At 66.4% G+C, this 19,230-nt stretch overlaps 1 protein-coding gene across 4 annotated transcripts in view; it reads left to right on the top strand.

Moving 5' to 3' along the window:
• The window catches only part of PIEZO1 (piezo type mechanosensitive ion channel component 1 (Er blood group)), a 54,231-nt gene that overhangs the window by 13,569 nt on the left and 21,432 nt on the right, over positions 1-19,230 (top strand). For all 4 annotated transcript variants that reach the window (XM_067718645.1, XM_067718643.1, XM_067718646.1 and 1 more), the window contains exons 2-5: positions 12,210-12,305; positions 16,838-16,960; positions 17,865-17,907; positions 18,018-18,156. In XM_067718645.1, coding sequence (XP_067574746.1) covers positions 12,210-12,305; positions 16,838-16,960; positions 17,865-17,907; positions 18,018-18,156 — 401 coding nt within the window. The remainder of the gene's footprint in view (positions 1-12,209; positions 12,306-16,837; positions 16,961-17,864; positions 17,908-18,017; positions 18,157-19,230) is intronic.

Genomic DNA, 19,230 nt, shown 5'->3' with positions numbered 1-19,230 from the left:
GGACGCTCGGCCACGTGGTCCGGGAGCCGGACGGGTGGAGGCCATACCTCGAGGGTCGCTCTGGGCCTGCGATGCTGGACTGAGCCTGGGTGATGGCGTGGCCTCGGCCCCTCCCCCGGCAGCACGGACCCTCAGGGGCTCGAGCCTCCATCTGGAGGGTCCATCGCCCTCAGGAGGTGGTAGAGAGCTAGGCCGGGGCTGAGGGGCAGGCCTGCTGTGCGCGGGGAGGGGTGTGAGCCTCGCGGCTGGTTTAGGGAAGAGCCCGGTGGTGCCGGAGCCGTGGGCACGGCCGGGGGTCCCGTTAGGGAGCGTGGGCTTGTTCCGCGGGTGGCAGCCGAGCTCCATCCCTGGAGGGCCGTTGCTTCCTGGCTGCAGGGGAGAGGCTGCCCCGAGGTTAAAGGCCCGGCCCCGTCTCTCGCTGGCTGAGTGGCCTTGGCGGGTGGCCTGCGGGGGCCTCCCTCCCCCGGCACAGTCCCTGCTCTGTGGGCCGACAGCTCCGAACGACCAGCCTGGGCAGGGCGGTTGTGTCTGTCCTGGCGCCCTGGCTGAGAGCTGATGGCGTTGCACTGGCGGGATCTGAGAGCGGCGAGCGGAGGCGGGCAGGGTGCCGGCAACGCCGATTCCCCCTGCCCCAGCCCCTTCTCGGCAGGCTTGGGGACCGCGCCTCGGGCAGTTCCAAAGCGGATTTAAGAGGGGAGAGAGCCCCAGACCTGCTCAGTCCTGTCAGGTGGGCTGCCGGGGGACTCTGGGTTCTGGTCTCTGGGGAGTCAGGAGGGACCGAGACGGGCTCACGGGAGCCCGGGCGAGGGTGGCATCTCTGTGGCGGACATGGGGCGAAGCCCAGGGCGCCTGAGGCTGCTTTTGTAACCTTTGTGGCCCAACAGACAACAGCTGCGGGCCTGGATGCCCCCTCGGAAATGGCCCCAGGTGGGATTCCAGAGCCCAGAAGTGGCTCTTTCCTGGAAGGATATCCTGAAATTCATGAGCGTTTTTTCTCAAGGAGGGGATGGTGAACAAAGGACAGTGCAGCTGAGTGGGTGAAGTTAAATCTGGTAAGACGTGCACTGGCAGGAGAAACGTGTTAGAGCTGAACCACGGTAACGGGAGGAGTAGAACTGCTTGCTAATGATTTCTGTGCTTCTCTGCATCTAAAAAATTCTGAAAAGGAAAGTGAATGTTCTGTGAGCGGGTCAGCAACCTTTCCTGCCAAGGGGAAACGGCGGCCCACTCCTGGCTTGATGCAGCCGGAGTTCAAGCCTGGGGTGCACCCTGCCACCGCCCCCCCACCCCCCCGCCGTCTTGCCCCTGGGAGTGGGTGCTCAGAGTGGCATGAGCTGCGTCCCTGCTCCGGGGGGGCTGGTGTCTGTTGGCGGGGGCAGGGGGCGCAGGCTGAGCCGCCCTGCCCAGGCTGGTTGTTATAGGAGCAGACAGTGTTGATTTTTCCCTAGGTTACCATGCACTTGCTGAGTTTCCAGAGCCCGTGTGGGGCCCCCGACACCCTTTCTGCCCCAGCCCTGCAGCCACCTGGGCCCAGACCTCAGAGGCGGGTGGGCCAGCCTGCGGTTCACAGTGCGGGAGCCTGAAAGCAGGTGGACCAGCCAGGGTTCTCCAGAGAAACAGCCAATAAGAGATGGACAGATGGATGGAATAAGAGATGGACAGATGGATGGGGTGTCTTCCATGGCCGCCTATGCACGGACGAGAGGGAGGGAGGGAGAGACAGAGGGAACAAGGAGATTCGTTTTAAGGAACTGGCTCGGGCAATTGTGAGACCAGTCTGAAATCTGCAAGGGGCCCAGCAGGCTGGCAGCTCGGGCAAGCCTTGATGTTGCAATCTGGAGTCCACATTGCCAGGGAGCTGGAGCATTCCTTCTTCCCTGGGGGCCTCAGACTTTGCTGTAAGGCTTTCCTCCGACTGGCCGCACCTCTGGGAGGGTGTCCACCGTCCTCCAGTGCCTGCTGGACGTGGAAGTCCCATGTAAGGCTGACTGAACAGACCGACGCGGGATGAAGCACCCGCTGGCCCGAAGGCCCCTCAGAGCAGCTCCTGGCCCACCTGCCCCTTGGGGAGAGCAGTGCTGTGTGTGCTGGCCGCACCTCCAAGCTCTCGGGCAGACCCCTGAGCTCAGTGCCCTCACCCGAGGGAAGAGAGCAGGCAGGTTCTCCCAGGGCAGGGCTGCCCCCGCTGCTCCCTGCCGTCGGCACCCGCTCCGGCCCACGTTCGTGGGGTGCCTTCTGGGGTCACTGCTGCGCTGGGGCGGGCGTCTGCTGGGGAGCAAGATGGTCGTGGGGCAGGGGCCCATGAATGTCCCCTTTCTCCCAGGGGGCCCTGACACTGTCTCCTGACACGCACGGGTGACCAGAGCCTCCTTCCTAAACGCCCAGGCAGGGACACCCTCCCCGCCCCAGCTCCCGTGTTCCTGGGGAGGGCAGGGATCTGAAGGGGCCTGCGGACCCGCCCCCGCCTGCCAGCCAGTGGTGGCCCGGTGGCATTCCTCCCCTCCCTAGGTGCTGGGAAGGGCCCTGGAGAGCGGGGCGGGCTGTGACCAGGCTCTGGGGCTCTTTGCGCCATCCAGACCAGACAGGCGGAGGGACTCGGGGTGCTGCGGGCCAGCTGAGTCACAGGGTGGGGCTCTGAGGCAGCACCCCACCCTCCAGTCCCGGGCCAGAGCTGGTGGCAGACTGGAGCGCCGGTCTGCCCGCGGCGGGCACCCGCGTTTGGAAGGGTGGCCCTGGCCTCGGTGGCTGCTGGAAGGTGACGCAGCCCGGGCTCTTCAGAAGCCCCGTGGCCTCGGGCCCGGCTACTGTGGGCCGGCCTTAAAGCGGACGCTGCCTCCAGGTGGAGGGGGGTGGGTGCAGGACGCGGGGGAATGCAGGTCCTTGTCCCCCCCCAGGGGAGGTCCGGGTGGCACTGTCGGGCTGGACGCCCAGCGTCGGGCCCGGCTGCGGCAGGGGTCCCACGCATCATCACCTTGCTGCTCCTTCTAAGCTGGGAGGACCGCGCAGCTGCGTCCTTCCAGGCCCAGGTAGCCTTCCGTCGGCAGGGCACGTTCGCCGAGGCCGCATCACAGCACGCGGGTCTGGGCAAGCCTGGGACCTGCGTCGTCGCCACATCCCCAGGGGACGCCGATGGGGTGGCCTGGGAACCCCGCTAGGAGGACCGCGGGTCTGTAGGAGGGGTTACGCCACGTCTTGTCGCACGGAGAGCTTTTGGGAAGACGTGTGGGCTGCTGGCTGGAGGGCCCTGGGAGGGTGCAGCCCGCGCGTACCTCCGAGCCGTGGAAGCAGCACCGGCCCCGCGCCTCCCGCGGCTTCGCGTCACCTTCCGAGTCCCCTCGCGATGCCCGAGGCTGCGGAGGCCCTGGACGGGGTCTGTGTGAGGGGTGCTGGTGGCCGAGGCTCCCCGAGGCCCAGGTGGGCAGTGTGGGTGGCGAGGCCCGAGTCCTGGGTCGGGAGGGCCCCCCTCCCCCTCCCCCTCCCCCTCCCCCTCATTTCCGGCGCTGCAGGCGGGGCGTCTCGAGGGGCCCCACTGTGTCGACTAGCATGGAGTTCGGGGTGGGCGTGGCCCCGGGTCACGAGCGTCCTTGTTTACGCAGCGCTGAACGCCCGGGCCGCTGTCCCGTCACCACGTGTGTTTCTGTCTGCGTCCCCCAGACGGGCAGCCTTGTTGCGGGGCACGCGGACACTCTGGTTGTCGGGGGCCACTCGTCTGTCCCCGGGGAGCTGGGGGACGGGGGTCGGGGAAAGAGCAGGTGGAACGCGGCTGCGTGGGACTGGTGTGCCGAGGAGCCAGTCAGCGCTCGGTCGCCGCGAGGGCAGCGGGGCTCTGGAGGGCCTGATGTCCGCACGGGCACCCCGGCTGGACCCTTTGTGCCTCAGTTTCCCTGTCTGACAGGTGGCCAGCAGGAGCCCCTCGCTGGCACAGAGCCCAGGGTCGGGCGTGACGGCGCTCACGGGGGTCCAGTGGGGTCTGCTCCTCACGTTCTGGGGGTGCGGCTCAGCTGGGAGCCCCTTTCCTGGAGGCTGGAGGGGGTCCTGCCTGTCCCTGAGATGTCTTGGAGGCAGGGGTCCGGGAGGGCGGGGGCCCTGCACAGGGCTGACCCACGTGGAGAGGCCAAGGGTGCCAGTTTCCCCCCGTGTGGCAGAAGGGCTCCCCGTGCTGGGCGCTGGCCTTGGGGACATGGGCCGCTGTCACCTGCTCACTGTGGCCCCCTGTCTCAGCCAGGCCCTGAGCTCTAGGTGGCCTGGGGAAAGGGCGTGTTGTCAAACCTCATCGGCCGGAGATGGGGAGGGGCGTGTCTGCACGCTGTCCCCTTACCTGTCAGCCTGCAGAGACTCTGAGTGAGGCCTCCTGGGGCTTCCCTGGTGGCGCAGTGGTTAAGAATCCGCCTGCCAACGCAGGGGACACGGGTTCCAACCCTGGTCTGGGAAGATCCCACGTGCCGCGGAGCAACTAAGCCCGTGCGCCACAACTACTGAGCCTGCGAGCCACAACTACGGAAGCCCGCGTGCCTAGAGCTTGTGCTCTGCAACAGGAGAAGCCACGGCAATGAGAAGCCCGCACACCGCAACAAAGACCCAGTGCAGCCAAAAATAAATAAATAAATTTAGGAAGAAGAGGGAGGCCTCCTCGTGTTCTGGGAGGCGGGGAGTGGGCGGCGGTCCCTGACCCTCTGGAATGCGGGCTCCACCCCTGGCCTGGAATCCAGCCTCTCCATTGTGGAGGCCTGATCCTCCAGGGGAGCGAGCAGAGGCCAAATACCGCAAATACCGGCAGCTCCAAACACAGGGCCCGGAGCGCTGTTTCCCGGGGAAGCCCTGTGGGCCCTGGCCTGGGGGAGCTGGCTGAGGGTCCTCAGGGGAGGCCGAGCCCTGGGGGATGGGGTCTGAGCAGCCTCGAGGGGAGAGGCACCGAAGGGCCTCCCCTGCGTCTCCCCAGCGGAGCAGGGGCTGCCGTGGGGCCTGTGGACGGCCCTTGAGGCCCACGCCTGACCCCCAGAGCGGCTTTCTCCGCAGCCCCCCACCCCGGCCTGGCCGCCCGGCCCGCCGGGCCTGGGCAGTGCTGGTTGAAAGCTCAGGCTCAAGTCTTCACGTCCCACCTGCTTCACCTGCCGGTCACCGCGGGGGCCATCCCCCACCCCCACCCCAGTCTGAACGGCCGCGGCGGTACCAGCCTGGCCCGTGTGGCACGTCTTGGGCAACGCTGGTGCTGTTGGGAGCCCCCCCCGAGATGTGGTTCAGCCCCTTCCCCTGTGTTTGGTCCACGGCGGCCACCAGGTCCCCTTGGCCCTGGGCAGTCGCCATGCTTCCCAGAGCCCGTGCTGCAGGGAGGGGACCAGCCGCCTGCGCCTGCTCTGCGCAGTCAGGGAGTCGTGCAGCCACGTTGCCCGGACACCGTACTCGCTAAACCTGAACGCGGCGGCAGGTAAACCCTCCGCCTGCACCTGGGCGCCCCAGGCTGCTGGTGGGGCTCCACGTAGGTGACACAGCGTCCCATGGCCGCCCCTGATCCCTCGCTCTGTCCTGTCCAGCCCCGTCCCCACGAGCCTGCATCCGTGTCTGTGGCCTCCGATCTCCTGTGGGAGGAAGGGGATTCCCGTGAAGGTCGCTGAGGTCCTTTGTAGGCCTGTCCTTCCCGTGGCACCCGGAGCCGGCTGCCCCTCCTGCCCTGCGGCGTGGTCCCACCCGAGACCGCCCGTGCAGGGAGCCCCGAATGGCTGCGTGCAGCCCTCAGCTGGCCGGGCGGGACGGGGTCTCGGGCAGGCACGTGCTGCACGGACCGTGAGGGGCAGGTGGCGGTCAACGGAGGGAGCGCAGCCGAAGGGCCTGCCGTCTCGGCCGCAGGCGGGTCTGGGCGGCGGGGCCCCTTAGCGCCCCTCCCCCAGCCTTCCGTGGGCTCTCCGAGGGGCCCTGAGATGCCAGCCCGCGCTGCCCGTGCTGGCCCCGGCCACAGCGCTTGTCCCGAGGGTAGGGGTGCGTGGGGTGGGCCGTCGGCTGACCTCCCCAGCCTTCCCCTTCCAGAAAGCTGGGTCTGATCTAGCCCTTGGTCTCCTCTGGGTCTGGGCCTGGAGGGCGGGGGTGTGGCAGGTGTGGCCACCGTGTGCTCTGGGTGCTGCCGTGGGAGCTGCGAGGCCCGGCTGCCTGTGCGGACGGCAGGGGACGGCTGGTGCCGCTGGGCGCTCCCGCTGCCACGTCTGTCCTTTTCCTCCATCGCCCGCCCGCCCGCCCCTGGCAGAAGCAAGCAGGGAAGTGTTTATGGGTTTCTCCTCGAAGCCAAATAAGGCAGAGTGAACAAGGTGGCTGGAGATGCGGCGGGCTGGGGTCGCGTGGGGGCAGCCAGGCTCACACGGGACCCCCGCCCTGGCAGCTGCCCTGGCCTGGCAGCCTTCCCCTGGGGTCTCTGAGCCTCCGGGTTGCGCCTGGCCCTGCCCAGAGGAGCTTCACCCAGCTGGTGGAGAGGCAGGCCCGAGGATGCCCGTTGGCGGGTCAGGGGAGCCCGGGCCTAGCCCTGCCGCTGCCCCGGGGCCTGGGGGCTCAGATGCCTCATGTCCTCCCAGCCTCCTGCCCGGTCTGTGGAAGGGCAGCCTGGTCCTGGTGGCCCGACCGCCCTGTGGTGTGTTCCCCCTGGTCTTCCCCTCTTGGTCAGTTCACCGTACACGACCCCAGTTACACGTGAGAACCTTCCCCCCCCCCCCCCAGTGAAGAAGGAAGCCTCCCAGGTAGGACCGAGCCCCTCCCACACAGGTAAACACTGGCTCTGCTTAGAGTGGCTCTTCCGCGCATTTTTGACATTCACACGTGTGTGTCTGTTCTCATTTAAGTTTGTTTTTTTTAATTTATTTATTTTACTTATTTATTTTTTGGCTGCATCGGGTCTTCATTGCTGCACACAGGCTTTCTCTAGTTGCGGCGAGCGGGGGCTACTCTTCGTTGTGGTGTGCGGGCTTCTCATTGCGGTGGCTTCTCTTGTTGCGGAGCACGGGCTCTAGACGCGTGGGCTTCAGTAGTTGCAGCACGCAGGCTTTACTAGTTGTGGCGCACGGGCTTTGTTGCTCTGCAGCATGTGGGGTCTTCCCAGACCAGGGCTAGAACCCGTGTCCCCTGCATTGGCAGGCGGAATCTTAACCACCGCGCCACCAGGGAAGTCCCTCATTTAAGTTTTACACAAGAGGCGTGGCAGTGGGCGTGGCCGGCCATGACTTGTGTCCTCCAACAGGGCCTTGGAGGTTGGTGAGTTCTCTCTGCTACCTGCCGGGCGCCGTTTCCATGGCAGCATTTCCCTGAGCGGGAGTGGTTATGACCCCTCCCACCCAACAGCTGGGGAAACTGAGGCCCAGAGGGGCCCACGTCTCCTGCAGGGCTGGGCCTCCAGCCGTTTCACAGGTGGGGAGACTGAGGCTGGGATGAGTTCCGTGGCCCCTGGCCCGGGCTCTTTGCCACTGAGCCGCCTCCTTCCAGAAGCTCTTCCCAAGCACTCAGCCCACGGCCCTCCTCCCCGTGACCCCGAGCCAGGGCCCAGCAAGAAGAGGAGGAAGGGGCCGGTGAGCTGCAGTAGCCCCTGGACTCTGGGCCCCACGCCCTGCCACCCTCCACCCCGTTTTTCCATGTACCATGGCCTTGGCCGCCCTGCAAGGGGCCTGGCTGTCCCCCAGCTTGGTGGGAGGGCGGGCAGCTCTGCCTGGGCCCTGGTTTCCCACAGCTGTCCCTGCAGACCTGCTAGTCCTGGACCAGTCCCCCCCCCCGCCCCCCGCTGCATCTGTCCCCCTCAGACTGTCCTGTAGGGCTGGTTCGGCAGCGCCTGGGGCTGACCCCACCCACCCACTTCTGCTCTCTGGGCCGCCTAGACCCACACCATTTCTGGGGGGCGTCAGCCCCCATCCCTCAGCTTCAGCTCCCTCGCTCAGTTTCCTCATCTGCAAAGTACAGGCGACAGTCGTGCCCCTCATGGGTGCTGGGCAGTCATGGCGGCCGTGGTGCGTCCCCCCCAGTCCTGGCCTCTCCCTAGGTCTCTCCCAGGCCCACTGTCCTTTCATCTCTGATGCTGACGCAGGCCTGGCATGACCTCTGAGCCTTCTCGTGCTGCCCCTGCAAGCCTCTGGGGTCCCCCGCCGACGCTGGCCTGTGGGTCCCACTGGCCGATGGCGTGGTGCTCAGGCTGGCCTCCTGTGTGTCCCGGGGCTTCCCCGCGTGGGGCTAGAACACCCCTCGGAGGGTCGAGGTGAGGGCCCCGAGGGTGCGTGAACAGCTGCCCATCCGTCCCACAGCCCTTCACGCTGGCACGCCTTCCCCCACTTCACAGGTGGGGAAACTGAGGCTCGGGGCGGGCGGCCTCCTCAAACTCCCTCGGGAGGACGGGCCTCGTGTCCTCTTCTCCCACCCGGCGTGCAGGCCAGCCTCGGGGTGACGTCACGGCACCGCGGGTGCACCTGGGGGCTTCGACGTCTGGCCGCCCCCCTCCCCACAGGCCCCCCATCTCCCTGCAGGCCGGGCCGTGGTGTCCAGCTCTGTGTGGAACGTCCCGGGTGTTTGTAACCTCCACGCCGGCCTCCCTGCCCTCCCTTCCTGGCTGGGCACCAACTGAGACCAGGGGTCACTTTCCCCATCTGCAGGACCAGGCTCTGATGTGCTGGGTGAGGGTCTCTGAAGGGTTAAACATGCAGGCAGGGGTGGGGGGAGCCTTTCCTGCCCAGCAGGCAGCCCTGCTGGCTTTCCCTCTGCCCTCACCCCATCCTATTGTTCCTGGCTCGGGAAAAGGCATATTTCCCCCATGAGGTCACCAGCCACGGGCCGCTCTGATGGGGAGGTGGGAGCTGCCTGGGCAGAGCAGGCCTGTCCCCCTCCTCAGGACGTCCCCACCGCCTCTCCACCTGAGCGTCCTCCTCCTCTGCGGGAGCCTGGGGCTGCCCCAAACCTCCTCTGGCCTTCCCTGAGTCTTAGCCGGCCCTCGAGGCCAAATGCAATGCCACCTCCTCCAGGCGGCCTGCTCAGATGCCCTGAGCCTCCTAGTCACGCAGAGTCACAGTGAGGCCAGGTCCCCGAGGGCTAGGTGTGGAGCCAGGAGTCTGGACCCAAGTCCTCACTCTCCCAGCACGGAAGCCCTTCTGCTGTGGAAACCTGATTCCCCCTCTGAACAGGGGAGAACTCGGCTCAGCTCCCCGTTTAGAGCCCTGTTTGCCTCTGCTCCCTGCTCCCGTGCTGGCCCCGGGCCACTGTTTGCTCTGCTGGCCTCTTACCCTGTCCCCAGGCCCTGATAACAGGCAGGGGAGGTGGGCTGGGCATGTGACCCCAGCCCCCTCTCTCATCCTGGCCCCGGGTGACCCGGCTGGGGGCCAGCGGGCCCAGCTGTCCTGGCTCACGTCCCCTGGGTCAGCGTCCGGTGCCAGCCGCGCTCCTGGCCACCCCGTGGCCTCTGTTTCCTCATCTGTGTTGGAGGCGCTCGCGTCCCAGGCCGCGCTCATCCTGTCTCTGCCCTCTGTGTCTAATGAGTGAATGACTGAGGGGCCGTTGTCGCCCCTCCAGGCAGGCCCTGTGCGGGCTCTGGCGCCCGGCGACCCTCCCAGGGTGGGGCAGGGCCTGGCAGCGCCCACCTGGGGCTGACGTGCTGTCCGTCGTCCGTGTCCCCTGTCCCCCCCACCCTGTCGTCCCACGCGCTCCCCCGCCCCCTCTGACGCTTCGTCTCTGATTTCCTGCTTTTGGCCGACGGAGCTTCTAGATTCTTTTCCTCCTGCTTGGGCTGGGGCTGGGGAGGGGCCGGAGGCACGGCTCCACTGGCTGCAGGCTGCGGGGCTCTGGCTGGCCCCTGCCCCTCCAGTTCTGGGCTCTGAGATCCTTCGCTGATTTCTGGGGCCGTTTGTTCTTTTATTTTGGTAAAATACACATAAGGTAAAATTTACCATCTTAACCATTTTATTTATTTATCATTATTAACTTAGGGGGCCACGCCACGCAGCATGCGGGGATCTTAGTTCCCCGACCAGATATCGAGCCTGTGGCCCCTGCAGTGGGAGCGCAGAGTCTTAACCACTGGACCGCCAGGGAAGTCCCTTAATCATTTTTTTTTTTTTTTTTTTTTTGCGGTACGCGGGCCTCTCACTGCTGTGGCCTCTCCCGTTGCGGAGCACAGGGTCCGGACGCGCAGGCTCAGCGGCCATGGCTCACGGGCCCAGCCGCTCCGCGGCATGTGGGATCTTCCCGGACCAGGGCACGAACCCGTGTCCCCTGCATCGGCAGGCGGACTCTTGACCACTGCGCCACCAGGGAAGCCCCTTTAACCATTTTTGAGTGTATGGTTCAGTGGCATTAAGTACATTCTCGGTATGGTGCAACCGTCACCACCACCTCTGGAACTTTGCATCCTCCAGGACTGAAACCCTCATCTGGGAAGCGCTAGTTCCGTCTCCGCGTCCTGGGTCAGCGTCAGTGTCAGAGCCAGGCCTCCGGGAGCTTCCCCAGGACCCGCACCGCGTGCGCCTCCCCGTCACGGGCTAGTGAACGCCGTGGCTGGTGCGGTGTGCTGTTCAGCTCTGGTGTCCCGGGCGGATCAGAACAGGGCAGAGAACTGCAGCATGTGCCCTCAGGAGAAAGCTACCTGGATGGCTGGGTGGGCGGCACCGCCTGGCTGGCACTGTGGAAGGAGAGGGGCAGAGCCCAGCAGGCTGCAAAGCGCAGCTCTGGGAAACAAAGGAACTCACAAGCCTTTGCCGTAGTCGCAGTTCCCTCCGGCCTCTTGGCCCAGATCAGGTCGATTTGTTTGTTTGTTTTTACGAAAACGTGTATTTGTGGAAAAGCTTTAGGTTTCGAGTTGAGCTGTTGGCTGTGGCAGGTGTACATGTGGAGGGGGGCGGCTTAGCTCTAGGGGTGCTCCGGGCAGTGGGGGGGGCGCGGCAGCAGCCAGAAAGGAAGGCGGCCTGACCAGAGCTCGGGACCGCGGCGCTGGCCGTGTGGCGCTCTGGGCTTCCTTATTGCTGGGGTGATGGGGGGCTTGAGGAGACGGTGGGAAGGGGCTGAACACCCCACCTGGCCCTGCCACCTGCTCCGGGGAGATTGTCTGCATAGCTGAGTCCGTGGCCGGGTTCAGGTCGGCTTGTTCTGGCCCAGGCTGTCCAGACGGCTGCGAAGTGGCGGTCGAGCCATTGCTGGCCTCACGGTCCACACCTGGGGGTCTGAGGGGTGGAGCGCGGAGGTGGGATATCGACCCCCTCTTGGAGACCTGATCGGGGTGGGCTTCTACCCCGTGCAGCTCTGCTCCATCACGATGACTGGGCCCTGAGGCTGGGCTGTCCGCGGGGGCCGGGGGTCGGATCCGTGGTGGACACTGGCGCCCACAGCCGACTGCTCTGTCCTGGCCTGGGTGGGCAGGGCTGGGTCCCCCGGCCCGCTTGCTGGCCGTGGTGATTGAGGAGCAGGGTGGCCAGAGGTGGCTTTAGCCTGGGGACCTCGTCAGGGCCGTGCACGCGATGCTGGTCCCCTCTGGGCAGCGAGCGGGGCTTTCCTGGCCCAGCCCCCTCTCGGGTCCCCGGGAAGGGCTGAGTGGCCCACTTGCTCAGTGACGAGACCCGAGTTGGGACACATGGCACCTCCCTGGCATCCCCAGACCCCCTCACTTCCTGGGAGCGGGTGAGGTCCCGGCACCCACTGCACTTCATCAGGATGGGGTCAGCAGCGGGAGACGCAGGGGGCGCCCTGGAGTCAGTGAGGGGAGAGGCTGCAGACACGTGCGTGACTCGTGCCCCGGACGACGTGCTGGGGGGCTCCGCCGTGGCCCGAGTGGGTGTACCCAGCTGTCTGGGAGGCAGAGGTGGGGGGAGGAGGCTAAGAGAGCTGGACCCCAAAATCAGCTGTGCTGTTGGTTGACTGAAAAAACATCTTACAAAGGAGAGAAAGCAAGTCGGGAGAATGTTGTGACCTCAGGGTTGGCCCCGTGACGGGGGGCTCCGCGGGGCGGGTGCCTGCGACACATGCAGACATGACGGCCACGCTTGTCAACAGACAGCAGAACCGTCGTTAAGTCAGGCGTGGTGCTCCCGGTAACAGTGACATGTCACGCGTTGAGCGAGGTCGCTCGCCCACGCAGGGAGGTGGCAGCCTCGCAGGGGTGACACGCACAGCACCCACGGCAGAGAGGCTCGGGGGGCGATGGTCGAGGGGCACGGGGCTGGTTGCCCCCGCCCCCCAGCAGCCGGGCTGACCGCGTCCTGTTTGCTCCGCAGCCTGCCTCTTCCGCATCAACGCGCTCTCGCTGGTCTACCTGCTGTTTCTGCTCCTGCTGCCCTGGTTCCCGGGCCCCTCCGGGCACAGCATCCCAGGTAAGGGCGGGCGGGGCTCTGCTGGGGGGGTGGGCGGTGACTCGGGTTCTCGGAGCTCTTTGTTCAGGGGCCTGGGGTTGGGGGAGCGTTGGGGCCCCGGCAGCACCGGGCAGGGATGGACTTTCTCTGCGGTTGAGGAGCCTCCAGGGAAGGATGGGTGGTCCTGAGTCTCATTTTTCATGGAGGACCCTTGGCTGGTTTCAGAATCTCTTTTCTGACCTCATGCCACAGGGGCCATGATGCAGGATGCCCCTGGGGCGTCTCCTGGCTGTGGGCTGGGCCGCCTTCCCACCGGGTCCCTCCCCCAATCCCCACCCTGTCCCAGCGCCGTCCTTGCGGCCCCTCTGCCCTGAGCGGCTGCGGCCAACCTTAGGTCCAGCTGCCACGCCGGCTCCCCAGCCCCGTCGTGGACTCAGGCTCCATCCACGTGCACTCGGCTTGCTGCGGGTGGGAAGGCCCATCAGGGCGCCTGGGCCCCCAGGACGGTGTGGACGGTGGTGCCCACGGCACGGGCTCGTCTGAGAGGAGCTGGAGCGGAGAGGATCCCTGCGTAGGAGGTTCCCTGCCCCCTGCGCAGCAGAGCACGGGCCCCTGTGAAGGGAGGTGCAGGCCTGCAGGCAGGTGGCACGGGAAGGGGGCACGGCTAAGGGGTCCCTTCGCGCTGGGGCTCCCACCATGTGCTCTCTGGGTGCTTCTGGACTTGCCGTCGTCCCGGCTTCTCGGTGAGGACAGGTGCCTGGGGACTGCTCTGTGCCCCGTGGGTAGGGAGGCCGTTAGGTTTTGGAGGGTGAAGAGAGGCACCCAGGGAGCAAGTTGGGTCACACAGCCAGGGTGTGACCCCCCGTGCCCGGCGGGCCGAGGGTTTGGCCGAGACCCTGGAGGGAGGCGTGCCCACGCACTGCCCCCGGGGGGTGCTGGCCACTCTGGGGCCTCGGGCGTGGCCTGTGGCTGCCGAGACCACCCCATACTGAGCGGCCACACAGCACGTCCCCACCCACAGTCCAGAGGTCGGAGTCTGGCCCGGACCTCATGAGGCGGAAGCCCAGGTGTTGCAGGGCTGGTCCCTCCTGGAGGCTCTGGGAGCACCTGCTTCCCAGCTTCTTGGCTCGGGGCCCCTCCCTCCATCGCCCAGGCTGGCGATGGCCTGTCAGTGACAGTCCCGCCCTGTCACTCTGACTCTGCCCTCCTGCCCCCTTTCCACAGTTAGGACCTCCCCTTCCAGGGGAGCCAGGGGCAGCTCCCTGCTGGAAGTCCAGCTGATTGGCACCGTTGGTTCCCCTCTGCTGTGTCAGGAAGCACTCCCAGGGCCCCCGGATTGGGCATGGATTTCCCCGAAGGAGTGTCATTCTGCCTTCTACAGGGTGGCAGGTCACCCCTCCCCGGCCTGTGGCATCTGGCAGTAACGCCCTCCTCAGCCTCTCTCCCCACTTGGGGCACTCGTACGGAGCCCTGATCTTGCAGTGTGGGTAGAATTCAGGGGAGGGGCCCCAGCACGGGTGCAGAGCAGGGAGCCACGGGGGACCCCAGGCCAGACCCCTCCCCAGCCATCTGGCCCAGCTGCCCCCCAACTCGCAGCTCCCTGGGGAGGGCTGCTGGGCAGAGTCTGGCATCCGGGCCTTCCTCTCCTCTCCGTGGACCCCGTTCCCGGGCTTTCGGTTCAGAGCTGCTTGTTCCGTCAATATTTCCTGCCCACTAGCAACTGGGAACACTTTCCTCTAATTGGCAGTGGTGGAAGCACAGGCTCCCGGCCAGGGCAGGAGTCCAGAGTGGGGAGGGGTCAGGGAGCAGAGGGAGAGGCGCTGGGAAGACTTGCCCGCCTGACCTCCATCCGCCTGACCTCCATCCGTCCATCTCTCCAGCCCCAGAGGCCCTTCGGGGACAGGGAGGGTGCCGGGTTTTTCCGGGCAGAAGAGAGGAAAGCGTGAGGCCTGCCCGTGCCTGTGCCGCAGCTGGGCCTCAGCGCCGGCAGCGGGTGGAAGGTCTGAGGCTGTGCAGGGTGCCCGTGGGCGCCGACTGATTCCTGGCCCCATCCCCGTGGGGGCGTCAGCCTGACCCCGGCTCCCTGTGCAGGGCGGAGAGGGGTCAGGGCCATCACTTTGCCGGGCACTGGGGCGGCGGCCGTGGGCCACGTGCCCCGCGCAGGGCAGGGCAGAGGTGCCGCAGAGCTGCAGGTGGACCCGAGGGGGTCAGCTCCTGGCGACCTGATTATGTTTAGGGACTCAGGGAGGCCCTGCCCCTGCCTTAGAACAAACCCAGCCCCGCGGCGGCTCGCAGGAGAGGGGGCGCCTGCCCCGGAGCCCCTCGGCTCTGCTTGAGCTCAGGTGCTGTTGGGACGTGGTGGGCCGCGTGGGCGGGCCCGGTTCACCTCGCAGAGCAGTCAGTGCACCGGGAGGCTCCCTGTCTTTGCCGAATGAGGGGATGAGAGGCTCCGCCATCCTCCCCAGACCTGCACCCTCCTGCCTGTGAGCAGACGGCGCCCCGGGGTCGGCAGAGCAGGTGGGCCTCCCGCTGCCCCCGCCCAGGGCCTCGTGCTCCAACTCTGGTCCCCCCCCCGTGGGAACCCTGTCTCTCCCTGCCCCACCTCTGCACCGTCCTCGGTGTGACAGAGCCTCGGACGACCGGAGGACGCCCCTTCCCTCAGCTCCGCTTACGCGTATCTCGTCAGGAGGGCGAGGTCTGCAAGCCGCTCTCCGTAGCACCAGAGCCGGGCCCAGGGTGGGCGCTGCACCCGCGGGGGCTGGGGCTGCCCCAGAACAGGGTCGTGGGAGCGGGGCCTTCGTGGCGGCAGGTAGTGCCGAGGGCGGAGATGCCCTGGAGCGTTTGCAGACTGAGCAGCCGCGTCAGGGAGGTTTGGGGCTCGACCCCGGTGCCCGCTCTGGGCAGACAGATGCCCTTGTACCTGCCACGAGCCTCCCTGTCTTCTGCTCCTGGAGCCGCAGCCTCCCGGCCCCACTTCCTGCTTCTCCAGATTCCTGCCTGAGCCTAAAGTCCCTGAGCGGAGCCCCGGCTCCTTCGGGAGGAGAGACTCCTGTGTGACCCCTGCCCTGCACGGTGCACGGCAGAGGTGGGGTTGCCTGCCCACGAAGGCAGGCCCCGTCCATCCGCGGCGCTCCTGTGCTGTGCAGGCCTCACGTGGCCGAACGGGTGACCCCAGGTCAAGGAGAGGCAGGCGGCACTTCCAGCGAGTGCAGTGTGTGGTCTGGCACCCTACGCACCCTTGACACACACGCACACATACGCACACGCGTGCGCGCCCGCCAACAATACTCGCTCTTTCTGGCACTCAGGGCCGAACCTCGGAGTCCACTGGTAGACTCTAGTGGTCACCTGCCACACGGTTTATCCCTCCTGGGCGATTCAGGAGCCCCACACTGGCTTGACCCCCCTCCCCTTCTGAAATCAGAGCTGCCCTTTGGCCTCACCCAACACTGCTGTCAGCCATCCCTCTATCCTCTCATTCTCCATCCAGCCCATCTTATAATCCATACATCCTCCCGTCCTCCCATCCACCCATGCATTCATGTGTCTGTCCTCCAGTCCATCCATCCTCTCCTCCCATCCATCCTCCCATCCATCTGTTCGACTTATCTGTCCTCCAATCCATCCATTCATCCATCCCTCCTTCCTTCCATCCATTCTTCCATCCATCCCCCATCCCATCATCCCCCATCCATCCATCTCTCCTCCCACCCATCTATCTCCCATCCATTCCCCCATCTATCCCGCGTCATACATCCTCTCATCCACCATTTATCCATCCTTTCTCCCATCTATCCATCCACCCTTCATCCTCCCATCCACCCATTTATCCTCCCATCCATTTGTTCCCCATCCGTCCCCTCATCCCTTCGTCCATCCATCCATTCGTTCCTCCTCCCATACATTAACTCATCGTGTGAAATCCCGGGGTACAGCCGCCTCTCGGAGCCCGAGGCTTTGCGTGGGCAGGAGAGCATCCCAGGTTCGACAGGCGGTGTGGCTGAGTGCTGGGTGGGGCCTTCCCTGGACGGTGCACGCTCTCAGCCCGCACTGGGCATGAGGCAGCACCCCACTGCCAGGGCCAGGCAGCAACACAGATGTTTCCGGGATACATGAGCAAAGCTGGAGGGAGCTTTTCCTTCCTGCACTGGCTCTGCCCCCACTGCTCCACGCCCCAGGACGGGGACAAGACCAAGCGCAGGCAGGATGGGTGTACTGTGTACTCTGCTGATTCTTTGCTGTGCGACTGTGGGCAAGTCACTTCACCTCTCTGTGTCCATTCCCGTCTGTAAATCGGGGTCGTGATAGTGCTGGACCACGGGGCTGGGTGAGCTGTCAGTGGGCTGGTGTAGGAGGGGGGTGCTGCATGAGCTCACTTCTCACGGCCCCTTAAGACCCTGGGTCCGTGCTGGGTGCGTGTCTCGGGCTGGTGCGCACAGCCTGGCTCGGCCGGTAGCCAGGGCTGAGTGGCCTTGAGCGGTCTGCTCCCTCCGCATCCCCCCGCTCCAGGCCTGGCTGCATGCCGGCCCCACCGCTCCCGTCTCTGCCTCCAGGTCACACCGGCCGCCTCCTGCGAGCCCTGCTGGGTTTCAGCCTCCTCTTCCTGGCAGCCCACCTCACCTTCCAGATATGCCTGCACACCGTGCCCCACCTGGACCAGCTTCTGGGGCCGAGCTGTGAGTCACGAAGGGCTGGGAAGGGGGTGCCTGGGGGCAGCAGGCCCGGGGGGGAGCCTGGGGAGGGTGGGGGAGCCTCAGCCTCCTCGGAAAGGTCAGCTCAGCCTCAGGGGCCGCCCTGCCTCACCCAGGCCCTGCCTAATGTGGGCCGCCTCTGAGCCCAGCCACGATTCACATCCGGCCCAAATGGCCCAGCTCTAAGTGCCCCGGTAATAGGTGGCCGTGAGGCTGGGCTGAGCCCCGGCCCCGTGCTGGTCCCAGAGCACTGTGTCCGGGCAGCCCCGGTCTTCGCAGGCCCCTCCGTCTCGCATCTTCCTCCTGAGCCCTTGGCCGAGGGGGCGGGCCCTGGTGTGCCGCCCGCCCACTGTCCTGCGTGCTTTCACCCCGAGGATGGAATCCCCAGCCGGCACCCAGCCCTCCCACCTCCACTGACACTAGCGCCCCAGTGTTCAGACGCCGGAACCCTGGGCTCCCATCCCCACTGCCCGGTGGGGTCTCCCACCTCCACGTCCTAGCGGCTCGTGGCGGGCAGGGTGTCCCACCCCGCTTCCCATTTTCATTCCGTGAAGATCGTGCCTCTCCTGCAGTTTAGAAACTGGAGAGAAGTCAGGTGCCTCGAGCGCCCTCTGGTCCTGGCGGCTCTTAGACCAGCCCTCCCCCCTCGGGCCCCCAAGGAGCGGCCGGCCTCGGCCGATGGGTCTGAGAGCCCGGCCCAGCCTCCCGGGCCACACAGCGCCCGGCTGGGCCATGAAACCCATTCTGCCAGGCGGAAGTACCCTACCGGCGGAGGCAGCGTTCTCAAGCACCCCCAGACACCAGGGGTTCCGTGGCCCTCCTGGCAACACAGAAGGGGTTTCTCAGCACCCGCCCGCCTGACCCGGTTCCCCCGTGCCTCTCTCTGCAGGCAGCACCTGGGACACCGTCTCCCGACACATTGGGGTCACCAGGTGAGTCCCCCAGCCTCCCTCGGGGATTTCCTGGGCCTCCAGCTCCCGGGGCGCCCCCTGCTGGCACCTGCCCCCCTGAGCCGACCACCCGCTTTCCCTACCCTCCACAGGCTGGACCTGAAGGACGTGCCGAACGCCATCCGCCTGGTGGCCCCCGACCTGGGTGTCCTGGCGGCCTCCTCCCTGTGCCTTGGCGTCTGTGGGCGCCGTACGCGGACGGCCCGGCGGAGCCAGCGCGCCCAGGAGCCGGTGAGGGATGGGGGTGCGCCTGTGTCCCAGCCACCTGAGGACTATTGTACTTCTCTTTGTTCCTCTCTCTCTATCTCTTTCTTTCTACAAACGTGGACGGTTTAGTTGTAAAAGTCCGTATGTGCCCATCATGGAGAGACATGGCCATGGAGGAGGTCCAGTGCACGTCCCTGTGGGGGGTTGCTAGCACTGCAGCGCGTGGTCCTAGCGCGTGCAGGGACCCCAGGCAGCGCCTGCGCCTTTCGAGCTGCCCCTGGAAGAGGGTCTTCGGGGCCGCAGGGCAGTAGGGAGTCAGCGCTCTTGGAGGATGACCTGCGCCAGCCGTCAGGGAGCACTTAGGGGCCGATGGGTGAAAGGATGGACCGACAGAGGGACAGACGATGTTTGAGCAGCCGTGCCCACAGTGGGGCCATCGGTGGGCCGTGTGTGTCAAGGCAGGGGCTGTGTCGGCTCAGAGACCTGAAGCAGGGCCCTCCGCCAGAGTCCTCGGGGTCCCCGTGGGCTCTACCCTCCGTGTCCTCTCCTGTCCCTGCACGAGGGCTGTGGTCTCGAGCCCAGTCTGGGCCCCTCACACTCGGCCTCAGCCTCTGTCGAGTAGGACCTGGTCTCCAGGGCTGGGCCGGGTCTGTGGCCATCCAGGGTCCCTGCCTGGGAGGCCCTGGGGGGCCCCAGGCTCACGCCTTCAGCCCCAGTGTCCGCTGGCCCAGCAGCTGATGCTTGCGGAAACGAGGGCCTCAGTCCCCAGGGAGAAGGGGACTTCCTACCGCAGGTTGAGACGGGGCTCAGCCTACAGCTGACCTGCCTGTCCCCCGAGTCCTGCAGGACAAGGCTGGCACCCGCATTTCAGAGGGGGAGACGGGGGCCTGGAGGTGGAGTGGCTTTTCCAGGCACTTGTGGGGGTCAAGTGGGGCTGGGACCGCCCTGCTGCCTGCCCTCGGGGTGGCTCCCTGACTTGGCCATCCCCCTCCATCTCCCCGGTGCATGGGCGCACCGGTGGGCGCAGGGGCCAGGGAGGCCTCTGGTTTCCTCGTTAGCAGAGCCGGGGCTTCCCAGAACAGCTTCACTTGTTTCCCA

The sequence above is a fragment of the Pseudorca crassidens genome, chromosome 20 (assembly GCF_039906515.1).
Source record: "Pseudorca crassidens isolate mPseCra1 chromosome 20, mPseCra1.hap1, whole genome shotgun sequence".
NCBI classification, from domain to species: Eukaryota; Metazoa; Chordata; class Mammalia; order Artiodactyla; family Delphinidae; genus Pseudorca; species Pseudorca crassidens.
This window is presented reverse-complemented; position numbering and strand designations above follow the sequence as displayed.